Raw genomic sequence first — 19639 nt, 5'->3', positions numbered from 1 at the left:
TCCAGTACCAGGGTTATGCTGTCCTTTCAGGAGTTTACAGTGTAATCCAAGTTTCCTCCTAAATAGATCTCAATCAAAAATGGTATTTTGGCACATGCTCAACTGGTCAAACCCTTAAAAAAATAAGAGGTTCAACATCAGATCATGAGACTCCAGGAGCAAAGACCATCTATGTAACATGTAGAGTACAAAAAACAGTTTCAAAAGTACAAAAGATGTTGTACTATTCTTGTCACTGGGTATTTTAGGTCACTATTGTAAAGTCTTTGGGAGTGTTTTGAGTATGCACAGGCAGACAAATGTGCATTTGGGCATTTGTAGATATTTTGTTAACTTGATGCCTCAACTGACCCTTCGCAGTCCCGAGGAACAGCTTCAGGAAACAGTCTGCTACTTCTCAAGCTACTGACCCAAACGAAGCTACTGCAGAATTTCCATTTAGCTGCACGGGAGTGGCCTGGAAACACCAAGAACATCACTCCAGGTTCCAGTGCATACACACAGTCTTGCATGAAACAAGCAGGTTACTCATGGCAGATCCCACTGCACACCCCTGTCTGGTAAGTACCTGGATGTGAGAATACATCACACTCACCTTCATACCTGGCAGCCCAGGGGGTCCCTTTGTTTAAAAGAAACAAACAAACAACAACAACAAAAAAAAAATTAAGATCAATAGAAATAAATTACTGGTATGTTGTTTGCAAACCACTAATCAGATCTACACAATGAGGCAAACATTAAAGACAGAAACTTATAACAATATATGGAACAGGGGAAAATAAATTCTTAATGAACTTCAGAATCAAATGGAAAAATTAAAGAACTTTCCTAGTGAATGTTGAGCATTAGAAGGATTGCATTTCCCTTTCTTAGCATTTTTTTCTATGTTGCCTCCTATTAGCCATCCTGGCTACTATGTCTGTTTGTACTTTGGTTCTGACAGTCACTTTGCTACACACCCTTGTGTTTTATACTGAAAACCCCCTCTTTTTTCTGACCCTTTAATTACCAATAATACTCTTTAGAAACACAAGATGTCAGTATCAAAATCTTCCTTCTCTGACACAGATGCCTGTATTTGTATTTTTCTGCAGGTGGTAAAGCATCTCAGCATGTGAGAATTCAAAGAGGTTTTTACAGCATGCAGCAGAAAAACTCACTTTCATTGGACATGTAAAATGCTCTGATTAAATATTTTTTTTAAAATCCTATTTATTAAACGAAAAATATCAGCCTCTTTTTACAGTTTTTCTTATTTTTCATAATAGAATTCTTTCAGTGGATTACAAGACTGGGAAATCTTTTACTTACAGGAGGCCCTTGTAAACCAGGAAAACCTGGACTGCCTGGGAACCCACGCTCTCCCTTAGGGATGAAGAAAATTATTAGTCAACACCAAACTAAAACATAACAAAACCAGATAAGCAAATTTTGATTCCAAAATCCAGTTTAATTGTTAGCTTATGACTCCAGAATAGAAAATTGTATTGGAACAAGACAGAATAATCACTTAGTTAATTCACACAACTGAGGGAAACAAATTTCCACAGTCAGGTGTTTCTGCATACTTCCAGGCAAAGTACTACACTACAGAGATGGAAAACTCGCAGAATGTTACAGAAAATCAACTTCTTTGGGAAAATCCCAACATGAAGCTAAGTAGCATGTCAGAATGAAATTATTCCCTCCAACAGTATTTTCAATATAATATTAAAATTAATAATTTAAAAGTCTCACTGTTAAATAATGAGGTTTTCTTGGTAGCATGAATCTACTACAATGATGAGACACAGCATCTGAGGTAATTATCAGACACAGCTCTCAGCTGCAACTTATACAAGTAAGGATTAGAACACAGAGTTTAACCACACAGGCTGCAGAGCACACAGTGTTTTGTCTTGGTGCTGGCAATTTCTGGCAAAGCTTGTGCTTCAAATACCAGACCATGACCCCTTCTCTCAATGAATTATCTCGGAATTACCTTCACAACTCAGTAACAACAAGTACTGTTACACACAACAGACTAAATTTATTAGGTACAGCCAGGAGAACAAGAGCTTTTTACTATATTATTGTTGCATTCAGATTTTTTAAGAAATTCCACCTTTGTTCCATTGCATCCTGGGATACCCTGAGGTCCTGGTGGCCCATCTTGTCCTGGCAATCCCTTTAAAGTAGAAAAGGGAAAGAAGAGTTAAGAGTGCAGGGTGCTCCTCCGGGCTTGAAAGACAAAAGGGAATGGATTTGTAGCTAGACAGCCCATTCCTACTCACAGGAAGTCCTGGTGTTCCTGGAAAGCCGGGAAGCCCTGGCGGTCCCTAGAAGAAAATGAACCATGTGTATGAATGGGTGCAAAAGGATTTACCATTATTTCATTAAATGTAACTTATTTGTGCAGGTGTAATTAAAGACAGACAAACATCTGAATCACATGTAAGGAATAAAAAATCATGCTGACATGGCATTCAAAGTTCTTACCAATCTTTCAGGGAAATAGCCACAAAAACATAGAAAAGACAATGCAGAACTACTAAAGGAATAGATTACAGATACAAAGAGAAAATGAATAAACACTTGTGGTGTGAAAAATGGATACAGCCAAACAAAGTCAGAGATGTGTCAATTATTACCAGCTGAGGTGTCTGACAGATAAAGCAAAGGCACAAAATCTAAAGGACTTCCAGACAAGTCCACCTCTCCTGTATGGACTGTAGACATATTGCCTCTACTTCAGAATGCATTGAAACAAATGTACTGCCACTTGCTTAGGTCCTGTGTTGCAAAATGAGTATTGGGGCAGCTCCCCCTAAAACAGTTTATGAAATGCAAACAATATGTAAGATAGTATTGCTCATGCAATCTTGTATTAATTGTAAAAAGCAGTACGATCTCTTTTGGTGGGTAGATTACTCCTCAGATTTAAGTGAATTTTTTTTCTTGTCAATCACCACTTCTGTTAGGACCCACCCCAATGCCTGTTGGTCTTTATTACTATTCCAACCCTAAAACTGCATCAATACTTACTCTGATTCCTTTGGGTCCAATAGGCCCTGGAAGACCATCGTCACCCTAAAAAAAAACAACAGAAACAAACAAGACCCCACACTCAAGCTGCAGTTAGTGTTTCTATCAAATTAAACTACTCAGTGTCTTTATTTAATCACTTTGAGCAGTTAGGTAAGATAAAAGCTTTAACTTTCTCCTACATGCTCATAGTAAGTGGGCTAAAAGTTATAGCAGCTGCCATTTAGTAGCTGCCATAACCCTGAGTTAAAGGGTTCAAAACTATTTTAACTTTTGGTGTTGGACTCTGAGCTGAAAAGTATTTGTTCCCGCTGATGACCCATGCCTCAGAGGGGAGTTTTCCTAAAGGCCCCAGTGCTGTCGGGTCCCTGAGAACCTCAGGGTCATCCCTCCCATGGAGCATCCTCCAGCGGCCCCGTGTGGGCAGAGCAGGGGAGTCAGGATTCAACAGGGCTCACACTGTACCAGAGCTGCTCTGCTTCATGATCATCATAGAATCACAATGCAGAACTTTGCATCAAAATCTTAAGAAAATGCGTTTATGGAATAAAAGTGTAGCAAAAGTTTCTAGTCCAAGACCCCTGTGCTGTTTCACTCTTGTTATAGCAAATTAATCTTCTCTTTCAGTGTAGACTTCCTTTATTTTTTTCTTATCACCTGCCTATTTTTTCCTTTGCTTTTTTATGTGCTTCTGTTAGCATTTATTAAAAAAAAATGGCAGATCCCTGATATCTTTATATTTCTTAAAGGCAATTAGTAGAGGAATTTTACTGCTGAATTACACCATCTGAGTAAGGGTACAATTCAGTAGTAAATAAAAGTAAATGGAGTCCCTCCAGGGAAAGCCAGGACCATTCCTCAGCTCTCTGCACATAGGTTCAATGAGGCCCTCATTAGCATCACCCCATCCAAACTCAGCCCAGGAATGTTACCAGGTGCAAACAACAGTTTACCTACATGGTGGGAGCCCCCAGGGCAGCTGAGAGCAAACCTCTGCTCTTATCAATAAACTCAGCTAAGCCAGGATCTCTTTAGTGCAAGGACTAACAAAGCTGCATCACAGCACCTTGCCAAGCCTGTTCTTTGACCCTCATGGGCAGTACCTAGTGCAAGGTAGTGCTGCCAAGCACCTGTGTAGGGGAAGAACTGGATAGCAAACTCAAAGCAATCTTTTTCCATGGGCTGACTATTCAAACTAATCAACCAAAAGACCTGTTACATCCCAACATCTGAAGACTTTAACTATTAAACCAATGATAATCAGGAGTTCTGGAATTGTTTAGGATCAGCACTACAATTAGGCAAACACTGCCCAGCACCTTCATACCATTCAAGTGAATTGGGACTTACCTTTGAGCCTCTTGGACCAGGTGGTCCTTCTGGTCCTGGAAATCCAGGCAAACCTGGCTGTCCTTCCAAGCCTGGGAATCCTCTTTCACCCTACAAAAAGAATAGGTGGTGGTGGAGGTGAAATATGACAGAAACAAAATATATGATAGAAAAATTTAGAACACACATCTTTCTTCTTTTCTGTAGGAAGTCATTGCACTGACAAGCTAACACTAACCATCTTACCTGCTTAACTAAAGAAATTCCTGAACAGGGACAGATTTACCTTTAATTACAGCACTCAAACCGATTTCATAGGTTTACAAGTTTTCATGGAGTGTTCTCCCCTGCAAAGCCAATACAGGTACTTCTGCATGCTGTACAGTTGGTCTGCTACCTCATCTGAAAAGTGACACTGTGGAGGAGTGTTACTACCTCTGGTCAGGATATGAAAGGGTTAGTGTGTTCCTGAAGAAGAGAAAATGAGGAATTCAGGAGTGCCAGATAAAGAAAATATTAGGTAAAACCAGATTTTGGAGCAAGCTCTGGCATGAACTGTGTTTGCACACTGGAAAAAAAAAATCAGCTCGTGTACAAGAGGCATGTCAGATGTGTGAGGGGCAGGCCAGGCTACAGAGTGCCTACTAATCTCAACCTGATCACTCTTCTTCACGTTTTTGTTACAGCAAGTAGCATCTACAAATGGTTGCTAGAACAGACTTTTAACAGAGGGTTGGCTTTGTGTCACCTGAGGCTGAGGAACTGTTCTCTAAAATGCAGCTACGCCAAGGTCTCCACTCCAGTCATGGAATGGGGAAGCCAAGGCCTTCAAAGAAACAGAAACATCAAGTTGAACAGCTAAGAGGAACAAAAGAGGCAACAACAGATGCTAGTGAACTGTAGTATTGAAACTGAAATGAGTATTTTCCCACTTTGAAAGTGAGCAGCAAAAATGAGAGTCTTGCATGAGGAAAACTGTTGCCAGGGCAACTCCGGTGGAGGTTGCAAGCAAACTACCCCCAAAAGCAAACAGATTATTTGAAGGACTATGATTGGAGGCAGCTGAGGGAGTACATCAGACATGGCCTAAGGGAACTTACATTAAAGTTAAAATAATTACAGTGGAAATGGCTGCACTATAATCCCTATTTTTGATAAAAAATTGCTTAAAGAAATGTGAGCAAATTTTGTGGGAAGGGAAACTATTCTGATCCAGTTCTCTTTGAGTTGTTTTTTTTTAAACTGTCTTCTACTTAAACAGCCTATAGATGATTCCGTAAGTAACAACCATTTTCAGATGTTGCTTCTGCCTCCAGATTTTCCTACTCCCCTCACCATACCAATTTTCATGAGGATTTGGATGCTACAAATTTGGCAGAACAAACTGCCTGCTCACTGCAGGAACATACTGAAACGGAAAAGAAATTTAACAAGTCTTCCACAAAAAGTCAGTGCCAAAAAAGACATATTGTTGGGGATAGAATGCAATTAAGTCCCTGCTTAGTGTGCAATATATTTTCTTATAAATTCAAAAACTCACTAGGCAGTTCTGCTCACACAGAAAGAACTGCATAAGGTTGGATACATCTTGTTTCAGACTGGAAGCTACTAAACTAAAACATAAATAGCAAAGGTTTAGGTCAACCCAGATGTCCTCTTCCAATCCTGAAAATCCAGGATTGTTTCCATACCAAAATAAAGTTGCCCCAGCTATAAGCCATCATGTCTGGGGAATGAGCAAGGAATCTGATCTCAGTGGCCCTCCATCAGCTACACCAATACAGCAAAACTGCCAGCTCACAAGCTTGAACGTGACTGTTGCTTGGAGTGTAGAAAGAAAAAAATATAGGTAGGAAACACCCTAAAATTATGCTTTGCTGCAGCAAGATATAGCCAATTAAACAGGGATACAGAAAAGTTTGGCAGACTTCCATGTACTCTAATAATAGGACACAAGTAGGGATAGATGCAGTTTTAAAGCATAGACAAGTAATTCACATTTCTGGAATTTGTTCTCCAAAATCCCATATTTATAAATAAACAGTATGGGGAGAGAAACCAGAATAATTACTTACATTAATGTGAAATACTCATGGCAAAAAAAACCCCAAAAAAACCCCAAACAAACCAAAAAACATTTTAAATGGAGAAAAAAAAAATCATCAGAAAAGCAGTAGCTGAAGAGCCCATTTTAATGTCTAAACATATGCAAGAACATGGCTGTAACATTTGACAAGCATGGCACATACTTGCTTCCTGCCCTTGCTATGAAAATAATGAGTTTCAAAGAGTCCAAAACCACTTAACTATGGGTGGCTGCTTAAAACTAAATTCATGTACAAAAGTCCATAGTAATATTAAAATGCACAGCATGGAAGAACTGATGCCTCAGCCACCCATATTGCTTTCCACCTTTGTAAATAACGGGGTGAAAGTAATGGCTGCCTCACATTGTAATGCTAACCAACAAATTCTTCCTCAACTCCAAGAGCACTAATTCAACACATTTAAAACTACAGTATCTAATCAAGACAAACACAGAAATCCCCTCTGACAGGACTTGCATTCTTCAAAACGTATCACTCCTGGTTCAGATGTCACTGCAGGATGAAGCAGTATTGGTTTTGGAAACTTAGAGCAAATGTATAACTAAGTGATACACTGTGAGGGATCCAGCTAATCATCTTCAGACAGCCCTTGACATCTTGCAGTAGTACAAGAATCTAGGAAGATTCAAACAACAATTCAAAACCTAAGCAAACCAAAGCAAAGAATTTATAAGATAAAGCATTAGGATTTCAGCAACAGACCTTGGGGCTCCCCAGAGCTGAACTGCTGAATCCAACAGTGCATCAAATACTGAGGGCTTTGTAATTATAGGACAACTAACAATGAGGTGTGTACATGTGTGCTCAAACAGTTCCACTAGCAACACACCATACCTAGGAAATGTGGGGCTTTGCTTTTCATCCTTCCTTTACATAAGATACATGATGGTCTGCAAGCTTCAGAGGGAATATTTAAAAATCCTCCGGCATGCTTCAGGATTATGCTGTGTTTACCTTGGCTGCAGTGGAAATGAATCACAGTTCCCCAGTTTCATACCAATTCTAAGGACAGATTGCATTAGATCCACATTAACCAGACAACAGCTACTTGCTCAGTCAATTCACAAAATAGCTGTGACAAGTGCAAAAAAAAAAAACAACTTAGAATTACAGAAAGGTTCTCCAAAGTTGTACCTGCAATAACTACTGGACATAGAAATCTGATCTTTAAATGCCTTCAAACTGAACTTGAAATAATTTGTGACTAGTTAGGATGCATCTGGTTTGGGTACCTGCATCTGAGATCCTCTAGGAACATTAACCAGGTTCATGCTTGGCTAACCAAATCTAACTTGGAAATCTTGCCATCAAGGGAATACCATTCTTTGCTAGGTATGTAAATAGGGAATGTACTCAATGAACTAAAAGCAAGCAAATGCCAAGGAATGACTTCATCTGTCTGGAGCTATCTGGATGGCAGGTGTGGCATTGAGCATTACCTTGAATTTTGGACAGTTGCCTTGTGTAACCTGAGCCAATAGTAAAACTCTGCACCAGCACATTATAGTGGCAGTATTTTGAATTACTTTTGTTCATTTAAGGTTACATTTGTTTATGCAAGTCAAAAACTACCCTTGAAATGTGTCAAAAATTAATCTAGAGCACTGAAACCCTCCTAGAACCTTGCTGAGATAGGGTAAGTGGTTTGATAAGACATGCTTCTCAAACTCTGTTCACATCTTTAGGACAACTCCATTGTATCTCAAGCAAAAACTGTTCACAGGACTAAGAGTGGAAGCATTTTGGGCAGCCTCTGCCCCTTGCAGTGATCACATCCCATTCATTCCCTGTGACAACAGCAGCTACATGGGAACTATTTAAACACAATTTACTCACAACCAGGCTTCCCCACAATGAAGAAAGAACAGAGTATTTGCTGGGTTCACAGTACTGAGCTGTTTATCTACAGTGCATTGTACCTAGAAGAAATGCTGGGCACCTGCTGTTTCCTCAGAGAAAAAATTGTAAAACAGTAAGAAATAATGTTGACAAACTTGAAGTACTGTACAGATATACTGAGACTGGAAGGCAAAGCTGCAAGGAAGCAGGAAAGCTCTAATATGTCAACATACATTTCTCAGCCTTAGGATGCCATCTGGGCAGACCAAAACAGCTTGTTGCACCTGAATGAGGTACACAGAGACACTTTTTGCAGTGGGGATAGTTTTTACTCTGCTTGATTCAAGAATACATCTTTGGCCTTTAACTAGTTGCTTACTTGGATGCCAGCTGTGTCGGGAAAGTTTTATGTGAATTTTGTCACTCCCACTGTCCAGCTCACATCTAGACAGTGACAGCAATCATCACCTTTGCTTACAGCTGTACAAATTAAGAGGTGAAAAGCAGTACAAGTTCAGAACATATTAGTCAGCATCAACTACGTATGAACTGGCAGTGCAAGAGAGAAAACAACCTACACTCACTCAATTTTAAAATCCCACTGAAGCATTACTAGCCTAGCCATTATGCTACATTCCACACCTTAGCTTGTCAACACTAAGTAGCTACTATAGGCAGGACTTGGCTGTAAATAGGAATTCTTTCTATTTTACTAGAGTTTGTCTCTTCTCTGGGGTGCTTTTTTTTTTTTCAAAATTGCCAGATAAATGGAAAAAAAATCTGTGCATTAATTCCCCATTCTTGAAAAAATAATGATATGAAAATCTTACACTGTCAGATAGACCAGTCAGTCTGACTCAATACCTGACTGTTAATACAGCTCTGCTCTTTGGTTCCTGCTCACACTACCATCAAAGAAAAAAGATATGAACAATAATTTAATCCATAACCTTTATCCATTATCATCCATAAGCTTAAGTTACCAGAAGTTTGCATATGGTTCAGTCATTTGTGTGCTGGTCTCACAGTTAAAAAAAAAGAATATTTACCTTTTCACCTTTTACTCCACTGCAATCACATTTGGACAAAGATGTACATCCATGGCAAGCCTTTAAAACATAAGGGGAAAAAATTGTTTTTAACTGGCATAAGACTATATGAAGTATTTAATATTGTCACAAAAAGTTAAAAAGTTTGTCTAAAATGTAAACCTATAAAGTTTGTCCACCAGCCATTATACATGTGTTCAGCAGACACAGTTAACTGAAAGTTCAATCACCTTTAACAATACCAATGTTGTAAGTATTTTACATTTTAGATTTCCAAATTTATGCTTAAACAGTACAATGCAACACCTATAGCCAAAAGCACCAACACTTTATAAAACAGGCTCTTCAGCACATCTCCAGCTGAGAAGAGCCCAGTTATGCTTCCCACCAGCAGATGTCAGGTTTTGCACAAGAGTTTAAATCAAGCCTGACGGTTATGAGCACATTTGTGATAGTTATTAGACAAATACTTACTACGTGATTAATTCTTCCCCCCATAGCTCAGTTACTGAGAAAACACATTTAAAAACCTCTATTTCATGCAGCTGCATTCACATACCAGTGCAAAGCTTGACAAACCAGCTACAACAGTCTCTAGCATAAGGTGACAGGCACCCAGATTTCAAGGGGTTCAAAGGAGAGGGATATAGAAGAAGAAAGGATAAGATGACCCAAGTTAAGTAACCCTTCCATATCACATTTGCTTAGATTGTATTCTTCCACCCCCCTTCTAACATGGGATATTCATTAGAGCCCTGTGTTGATCTCAGATTAACAAATTTGTTCACAGAAGTGAGATGTCTAGAATAAATCCTTTTCTTTGGTAGAATTTTTCTACATAATACATATTTCAGACCTCTTCATAGTTAAAAACTATGAGCCATATTAGAAGATACACTAGCTGACATACTTCAGGGTTCAACTTGCTCTGAGATCAGGTGCAGCACTGTATTAAAAACACAGGGCTAATGCTTTAAAAGTTTGAAAAGCTGAGCATTTGGGGTCATCCCCTTCAGTAATCGACAGAGACCATTATGTAGAAAGTTTCAATCAAGAAACTGTTGGGTATGTCAGATCTGAAATACACCCACATTTGAATTGTAGCCTCCATTACCACAAAAGCATTTACAGACACGACCCATCCCTTACCTGGCATTAGGAATGCCCTGGCTCTTAGCCTAAACATACTACTAAGCATCAGTTTGAAAATACAGAAGTAACTTAATTCACTTGGAGCTACAAAATCCCAGGATCTATTCAAGCATGTTGCAAGCAAAAGGCAGAGCTTTGAGATTTAAGTCTAGCAGTGATGCTACATGACATGATCAGAGTGTTTCTCCTGAACTTCCATGTGGCTTTTGTTACCAGTTTCTTGGTGCTATGTATATGAAAACTAAAAATTCTTATTTAACAGGGTTTTATTGAGTCATTCCCTAGAATGAAATTGAATCTTTCCAGCCTGGCTTTCAAAGATCAGGCTGGATGAGCAATGTCCAATGACCTCATGGCTGTTCCTGTTTGGAACAGGATGTTTGGCTAGATGTTCTTCTGATGCCCCTTCAATCCCAGCTATCCTATGAATTTGGAATCTGATCTCTTTCACTTTTAAAAATGGGTTTTAAAAAAGCAAGTTCCTTGTGAAGCAGTGTTAGTATTAATCTCTTTAACAAGGCTTCATTTAAAGGGGATTAACCTTAGTTCCATGCAATATTCCCTTCCCTCACAGTAAAACCTTGCTCACTTTGTGCAGCACTGATTCTGTGTTACAAGGATGGAACAGTGAGAGCAACATGGAAAACCTCTGCTGCCTCCAAGAAGTGGGGGAAGATAACAAACTATATCAGCACATACCAAAACCCACCAAAAACTGTGCTAGAACACACAGCTTAAAATAGTACAAACACCAAAAGCATGATCAATATCCTGCACAAAGAGGAGAATTTATTCAGCCTATGGAACAGAAGAGACTAATTTACAGCTTCCACAAAATATTTCTAATAGATTTTTTTTCAGTTTTCAGGTACAAGGTTACTGTTGGGATAAACAGGGAGAAAGGGAAGCTGGGAGGGAAAAAGATGATATGAGACCACATGGCCCCTTCACAAAACAAGTCAGAGGTGCACAACGTTGTGAAGGTGAGTTTTCAGACAATTAAGCTCAGGAGTCTCTGCCCTTTGCTACTCTATGTTGAAAGCTGCTTTGTCAGTGCTTACACATCTTTAACTGTGATTCAGCACCAAGACCAAATGAAATAGATCTAATTAATAAAACAAATGAAATAACTTGGTATGGAAGGAATCACTCAAAGCAGGGCAGCTTAGGCAGTGTGCACAGGTCCTTGTTCAGTTGCAGGCTGAATAACTACAGCAGTGGAGATCCCACAGCCCCTTCCTTATGCTGCAACTTGTATCCATTAAAAGTTTCATATACAGAGTTTACAAAAAATGTACTTCTCTCCCTTATCTTGTTTGCACCAAAGTGTTTTGATTTAATCAATGTAGGGGTTCTTTTTAAACCTATGACTGTCTTCCAAAGCAATTTAGATATTCAGACTGGATTTCTTATATTTTGAGTAGGTTCTTAACCTACGTAATTGGCCCGTGTTGGAGAGTCAGGAGTACTCACTGAATGCTTTTTGACAAATGCTTTTTGGTTTTGGATATCCAGTTCAGTTGCATTACTTGCAGGAAGGAAACAGCAGTGAAGGGAAGCTAAAGGCCTGTAATCAGAAAACTTTTCAAATACCCAATGTAATCAAATGGTAGTAAATTTTCGGCATAAATCCAGGGATGATCTATTCACACACAAGCTTATCAAGAAGTACTCCTCCAGCAGAGTCACTTATCTTCCTGTACAAAAGCTGTATTTGGCAGACTGTGCTTCTCATTTGCATTAACTTGTATCTGCACCAAATTAAAGTATTCTTAATTAAACAGTCTGAATATAAAAAAAAAGAGAATCTATATTATCTCAAGATCAATTAATGCCACTTAGAGGTCTTATTGCTGTATAACTTAAAAAAAAAAATAAAGTAAAACATGATGGCACAGAGGAGAAAAAAGGCTTAATGACCTGCTCTGAGTGAAAGCTGCCTTATTGTTTAGATTTTTCAGTAATCTCAAGGCCATTTTTTTAAACTAAGCAAAGCAGGCACAAAAATTGCAGTACAGGAGATTGCATATTACATAACAAGTTAGTACAAGTTTGAAAATCACTCAGCAGCCACAAGCTAGAGATTTTGATGTCACAGAATCAGTTGTGTATCTCACATGAATGCTAAGGAAATCTAGGCTCCATACTATGCATAGGAACACTTGGAATTTCTCCTGCACATGAACAATAAGTTATCTACATTTCAATCACACAAAGAAAATGGATGCAATGGCATTCCAAATGCAGAAAAATCTACATTAAGAGTAAGATTTAGATGGTTACCATCTGTACTTTACCCTTAGTAACCAGTTAATCATCACTTGTTCTGAAAATTATGTGACCTCCTGGGTTTCCAGATATGGAAAACTGAATGACTCCAAACCTCAGGGGAACTCCAAGTTACACTTGATGCAGTTGGAAAACCAAGCACAACTCTTGCCTTGTATTATTACCTGGCATCCAGAAGCCTTCAGTAGCAGTTCTGTTCCTGGCTCTGGCCAGTAGGACACACTGTCTCAGGTGACAAAAGATAATAAAAAATATTTTATATAATAGCGAGCTGTAGCTTGACCATAAGAATCTGGTCACAATCTCCATATCTATCAAAATCTTTTAGTTTTCAACTACTCCAAGATGAATAAGGAATCAAAGCAACTTTTAAGAACTCAAGACAAACTGCTTAGATTTTTCTCCTTACTGTGCTCCTGTTGCCTCCCTGCTCCTGTACCTGTAAAGATGAATGCATTATCACTGCTTATTTCCTATGCTGACTTTTCCATAGCAAGACACAACCAAATGCTCTAATTAATCTATTCAAGTTTAGCTAATCCTGTCACTGGATTTTCCTGACAGCTTCTACCCATTGAATCTGTGTGTAGAGAACAAGTCTTTTCATTAGTATATAAAAGGAGGGATGGTATTGGTTTACTGGTCAAAGGATAATTCTTCCAGAACAAGCTTGGTCTTTTGTGTATTACATGGACTGAGGAAAACTGCTTTATGCCACCAACAGAACACAGTTTTGTTTGTTTGTTGTTTTTCAGTTTGAAGAAGAAAAGTACATATTCCTACTCCTGGTTTGTTACAATCAGCTCAGTGAAATGAATAGCCTAAGTCATCCTCAAAATGTGCTGTGGTTAAAAGCTTTTTCAAGCTGCTCTTGTTCATGACTTAGGGTTGGTAGAAGACAATTTTCACAGTAGGGGCTGCAATTACCTGTTAGACATCTGTGAAAGATATTCTTAGAATAAAGCTAATACACAGTGAACAAATGCTTAATGCTATTAACATCACCCTCTGCTTTCAAATATGACACTTTACCAATTGTCAGCATAAGTTCAGCATCGGAAAAAAAAAAGGAGCATAAATACTGAATAATTCTATCAATCATAAAGACTGACTGTTGTTCACTCTGATACTGCAAAGCATCAGTTACAAATGCCTTTGCTCTAAGAGGATGGCTTAAGTAATCTTCCTGCTGTAACCATGCAAAAGCCACAAACTCAATTATTCATACCTTTATTTATAATGCAAATAAATTCAGCCTTTCAATTCCAAGCAAAGATTAAGCTTTTTTTTGGTGGTGATCTTGAAGAGTATCCTCATATTCATTAGCTTGTCAAGATCTGTGTAACAAAACACCTGTGCAGTTTTCTAGCTAAGGATTTACTGCTCCTCCAAGTCAAAGATTTCACCATGTATCTTCAGCACGCTGATTTTCCCTTCACTTGCCTGGACAGAAATATAACCAACAAACAAAAGGTTTTGTGGGGATTTGACAAGCAGAGTTAAAGCACCTATTGTGAGTTCTAATTATGATTTCACATCCGTGCTCTTTAGGCTTAAGCAGGAGTACAAATTTGAAGATAATTTATTATTAATATATCTGTGTGAAGTCAGCTATGGCAGCAAAGTCATCACAGGTGTCTAATCCAAATGGCCATCCTTTTCTCACTAAAGTGGTGAATTTATGGGCAGTAACATTGCTAAAGCAGAATATGACTGAAATGCTTTTACATGCCCTTCTAAGGAATTGTTTCCCTCAGTCTACCCAAAGATGTGAAAAGAATATCATGGTCTACATTGTAAGAGTCAAAATATGTTTGCAGAAGTGCTTGGCAATTTTTTCTTTAACTAAGGGAACTTCTGGCATGCAATTTCATCTGTTGCACCTCAAGGCACTATCTTTCTTTGAAATCTGTACAATATAAGACCTGTTCAGACTGGCAGAGTTTTAGTTGTACTAGCTACAGTTCTGCCCAGAGTGAATGAGAACACAAGAGGCAGGTTAAAAACCATTCTCAAGCACCTGATGATAAAAACCCCCTCTTTCCTCTGAAGGGGTAGCACTATGTGCTTATTTTTTAGATACATGAATAGCTATTAATAATAACATGGAACTACTCTAAGTGATCTAGTTATCACTAAGTGATCTAGTTAAGTCTAGTTATCACACCCCACATGAATGGTCTGATTAACTGGAAAATTTAAGAACTAATAAATTCTCTTAGAATACAGTTACTACAAATTGGTTGGGATTAGTGGTGTACTTAGAAAAACCCTAAAATTATAAGCTAGAAAAGCTTGGCATAACTACCTTCAGAATATGCAAAGATTGAAACAAGCTCGTCTGTGTTAAAAACATTTTGTGCTACAAGAAATGGACAGGAGCTCTTATCTAAAGAGGATTGAACTTTTCTGCCTGTACCTTGTACTGAAACAATATGGAATTTATTGCTTTAAACTTAACTATTATGGTTCTTTAACATACAGTTTTTCATAAAGAATATCTTTCACAGAAGCTTCTAGTTAAAATAATGGCAATATTTGCAGCAACAGATCTTCCCATAGACCAGTCTAACTACAGGCAACTTTTGGAGTCAAGGACTCTTTACTGAATGAACACCCCAAAACTTGAACAGCTTTGATTAATCCCCAGACTGCAATTACTCACCCATTCAGGACAGGAGGTATCAAAATGTGACAATTTCTCTGTATCTGACCCCTGAACCAGAAGACAAAGTAGAAGAGCCCAGCTGGGCATCTAACTCTTTACCCCCTTTCTCAATACTTGGGTTTAAGAAGGCTGAGGCTGATAACTCTTCAGAACATGAAGAAACATTAGGCAGAAACTTGAAGTACAAAGTTTAAGGAACAGTTAGCCTTTACAAATCACAGTAGTTCACTCCTACTTTCTACACAGTCTTCCATCTTCAAAAATGATTGTTGCCCTCTGCTTTAAGGGGCACTGCCAGCCTTGCACTCAAGTGTAGGTGAGGAAAAGGACATGGACAGTTCTCACCACTTCTGAAAACCCTAAGGTTTCTGCAGTCTATTAGTCTTACAACACAGAATGGGCTTCAGTACAGTATATTTTACTGAATGAGACACAGAAAGTAAAATAATCAGATAAGCTCCCTTGCCCTTCTCACAAGCATATCAAAGCTACAATTGAAGAGACCTGAGAGGCCAAATACTTCTGGCCTAATGAACATGAATTTCCAGGCAGCTCCACATCAGACTGTATGAATTGGAAAAAAATTCCTTTAACAGCAACTTTGAAGTGCTATCTTTATGCTGCCATCCAGAGGCAGCATCTTACAAAGCATCTATGTTTAGATTTGGCAGGTACACCTCTTGGTAAACATGCAAGCTAAGAGCACTAAACCAGAATGTAAACTACCAGGTGGCCTTCTCAACCCACTCCATCTCCACATTAATGAACTGACAGATGCCAAACACCACATTCATTTCCTTCAGCAAGCACTGCAGCTGCATGAACCTCTAAATATACAGCATATCTAGAGAAACATCCTAAACAAAGTAACTCTGGTTGGCTTTGCAGTTTGGGAATGCATAAATTTCATACCACCTCTGCAGGCAGTCTACACTGCTCATTTCAGTTCTAAATGCTGAACTCTGAATGCAAGCCATCTTCTAACTTTTATACAGACTATAAGTGAACCCCTAAACAAGTAAATTAGAGGAATGGTTAGTTTTAAGCATGCCTCCATCGCTACACATCTCACACCATCCCTGAGACACCCACATGGAGCACCTGGCAGTCAGTCAGTGGCAGGATACAGTAAGCCACTTGACTTTTCAGGAAGTCTCAGTTTTACTTTTATTTTACACACAAGTCTCTAATCACCAGCCTCTTGGGGCTTCCTGATTTTTTCCAGCTGCAAATAAGAAGTGCCATATGGTACTCATTACAGGTTAAGATTTAGTAGTCATTTAGGACCTTTCCCATGTGACAGGTGTTAGATGTTGCCACTTTCTATAACCATGTCCAAATGTAACACAAACCTAGACCAAACGGTCAGTTAGGCTTCTAAGTCTCAGATATGCTTGCAAGCCAAGTATTGCACACTCATAGCACCAGTCATTCTGGCACTCTGCTTTTACTCCTTTCCCAGTTAAAGAAATGGAATAAAGACACAACCATTCCCTGGAAAATGTCCTGTTCCTCACCCTTGTCCATATAACATGCAATAGAAGAAGCTTCAGTTCCAGAGTCCTGTTAACAGAGGTCAGACATTTGTCACTGACAACTGCACTTTCAGGTGTCAAGAGCATGAAGCAGACCTCACAAGAACAGAAACCCATTTCTTCCTTGGAGAAAGGAGGCAAAATAGAATAGCATTTCAGATTAATCTAACTCCATTCTGGTCTATTTTGAAACTACCAAGAGCACTAAATTAATACCAAAGATTAAGCAAATATACATGCTAAAAAGAATAGAGGCTGTGCAGAGTGATATTGCACTGAGATGTTATCTGAAGAAGTCCACACCCTCTTAACTGCCAGAACAAGACCTAACTCACTTTAAGGCTTGGTGGGTGTCTGGGGGATTTTTTTTATTTGTGGTGGAGGTGATTATCAGCTCTATTCTCCTTCAGTTCTTGGACCAAGTATCATAGCTTCAAGGTTCTTCTAGTTTGAGCTGTTTTATCATTTGTTTATGCCTGTGGCAGCAGCACACTATGTGTGCACTTTAACACCTGAAGAGAGCACTACAGGCAGCACTTTCTCTGTGGTGCTCAATGCTAACAGGGAGCTACTCTCCAGCCCCAGGTAATCAGTTTAAAAAGGGGCACTGAAGAGGGCCTAGCTAAACAAAGAAGCAATGAAGACCAAACAATTCTCCTAACCCGGCAAGTCAGAGGCACTCGTAAAAGAATGGAACATCAGGATCTGAGGAGATGGGAGACCCTTTTATCCACATGGGTTCAGAAATCCTTAAAGCTGATAAAAGTTGAATATTTAGTGAGAGGTCTCAGATGCCTGTCCAGAAACTCACACGTTGAACTTCAGCAGAAATGGAGTACCCTCAGTGTCAGCCTCTCAAGTTCATTCACTTAAGCACTGGTTATGTGCTATAGCAGCAGGTTAGGGCTCCTTAGAGCACCTGCCACTTCAAGTGAGGTACTTCTGTGCAAAATGCACCTTCCTATAAAGGAGTGACCTTATGGTGAATGGAGAATCACAACAGTAATTTCCCAGACTATCTTACAGGGAAAAAACCAAAAGGGGGCCTGAATGTATTTTATTGCCTTTAAATTGCTGTAAGATAGCCCCAAGCTAGTGCTAGTAGAACATTCTATCTAGCACATGCAGATCTTGGAATTTGATACTCAACTTTGATTAGAAGAAAAAGATTCCACTCCCTTACACCAGAGAAATTACATCTAGAGGCTACAAATTACATTATCCTGAGAATCATTGCATTCAGATTGCACTGATCATCATGAAACAGAAGGCAAGTCTCAGGAATTAAGTCACATTTTTCAGAGATTTGCTACATTAAAAAAAATTGAACCCATGCAATGAAGTAGTTGAAAGGGCCATAGATTATATCTTTAAATAAAACATTAAAAAGCCAACAAAATTTTGAAAGCATTAACACTGTATCAATTACAGGACAGGCAAAAGTAAACTCATCAGTGCTAGAGAAAGAAGGTACAGAGGGACAGGAAAGACACTGTATTTTTGTTTCAGAGGGAAACAAAAGGGGAGGGAGGAAATCTTCAGTAGCAGCACTGAGCTTCTCACTTCAATACTTGTAAATTTACATTATTGCTTTTGTCAGCAATTGATTTTATTCAGAGTCACATTCTGGGGGCTCCCCAGTAGCAAGTTGACAATATGCAACCTGAATTATCTCCTTGCAGTGATTCTCTGACCAGGTCCGAGGATGTCGGTGAGCTGTCTTCCTTGCAACATCACACTAAAATACTGTCAGTTTTAAAAAGGGTGGAGGTGGGGGCAGGTAAGCAAGGAGAGATCACATATGGTTCCAACACCCCAGCACAATAATTAAAAGTAAGGAGATCCATTCATAAGAAACAGCATTCGAGTATTATTAAAACTTGAGATGCAGTTCAATCTGAAGCTTGGCAGGAGTAAGAAACAGCCCCTGGCACTTGTACTCACTCCAAAATAAAGTCACTTTCTCTAAGGGAAAGTATTCCCTCAGGCATCCCATTTTAGGGAGTATACCGACTTCCACAAGTGCTATTTGCAGCCAAACATATGAAAAGAAAATAACCTGCTTCAAGTTTGACACATGCTCTGCATCCCACAGTAATCAGTAAGTTAACTGCAAATTTTGAATTAGGAGCTTTCCCACCAAGTTTTAACATTATTCCTACAATAAGCAAGGTTTGGAATAGAAGATAGTGTTTCAATGTCCTTTTAGACTGCAACTATTTGAGCAATAAACAGAAATTCAAAGTCAGCAAGAGGTCACCAAATCTAGATTCCAGAACAGAAGGATTATGCTTCCAGCCTAAATTTTACTATAATCCTACAATAAATTAGCTTGGAACATCACCTCTTCTTAATTTTGTTATCTACACCTAAGTAAAACTTTCAGGATGTTAAATCCAACAATGTGGTGGGTGCCATGTGCCCCCAAGTTCCACTATTATTCCTTACCTGGACAGGAAAGAAAAAACATAGCAAAAGGTTCCTGAGCCAAGACAAGCATATGGAGAGATAATTCAGCAATTAGCATCACAAGTAAAACAGACTCAGAGAAATAAATTTTATTACCAATTGAAAGTCAGCGTAGGGTAATGAGAAATACAAAAAAAAAGGACCTTCCAACACCTTGCTCCTGCCATACTTCTT

The 19639-nt window shown here is 38.9% G+C and overlaps 1 protein-coding gene across 2 annotated transcripts in view; it reads right to left on the bottom strand.

The window, feature by feature from the left end:
* Positions 1-19639, bottom strand: part of COL4A5 (collagen type IV alpha 5 chain) — a 72698-nt gene that overhangs the window by 43425 nt on the left and 9634 nt on the right. The window contains exons 2-8 of one of the 2 annotated variants that reach the window (XM_085570883.1): positions 9353-9412; positions 4378-4467; positions 3028-3072; positions 2277-2321; positions 2108-2170; positions 1315-1368; positions 596-622 (exon numbers count right to left, since the gene is read on the bottom strand). In XM_085570883.1, coding sequence (XP_085427009.1) covers positions 596-622; positions 1315-1368; positions 2108-2170; positions 2277-2321; positions 3028-3072; positions 4378-4467; positions 9353-9412 — 384 coding nt within the window. Of the gene's footprint in view, positions 1-595; positions 623-1314; positions 1369-2107; positions 2171-2276; positions 2322-3027; positions 3073-4377; positions 4468-9352; positions 9413-19639 lie in introns of those variants that run through there. The other variant, XM_085570884.1, reaches the window with a different exon arrangement.

The sequence above is a fragment of the Lonchura striata genome, chromosome 4A (genome assembly GCF_050655825.1).
Source record: "Lonchura striata isolate lonStrDom1 chromosome 4A, ASM5065582v1, whole genome shotgun sequence".
NCBI lineage: Eukaryota > Metazoa > Chordata > Aves > Passeriformes > Estrildidae > Lonchura > Lonchura striata.
This window is presented reverse-complemented; position numbering and strand designations above follow the sequence as displayed.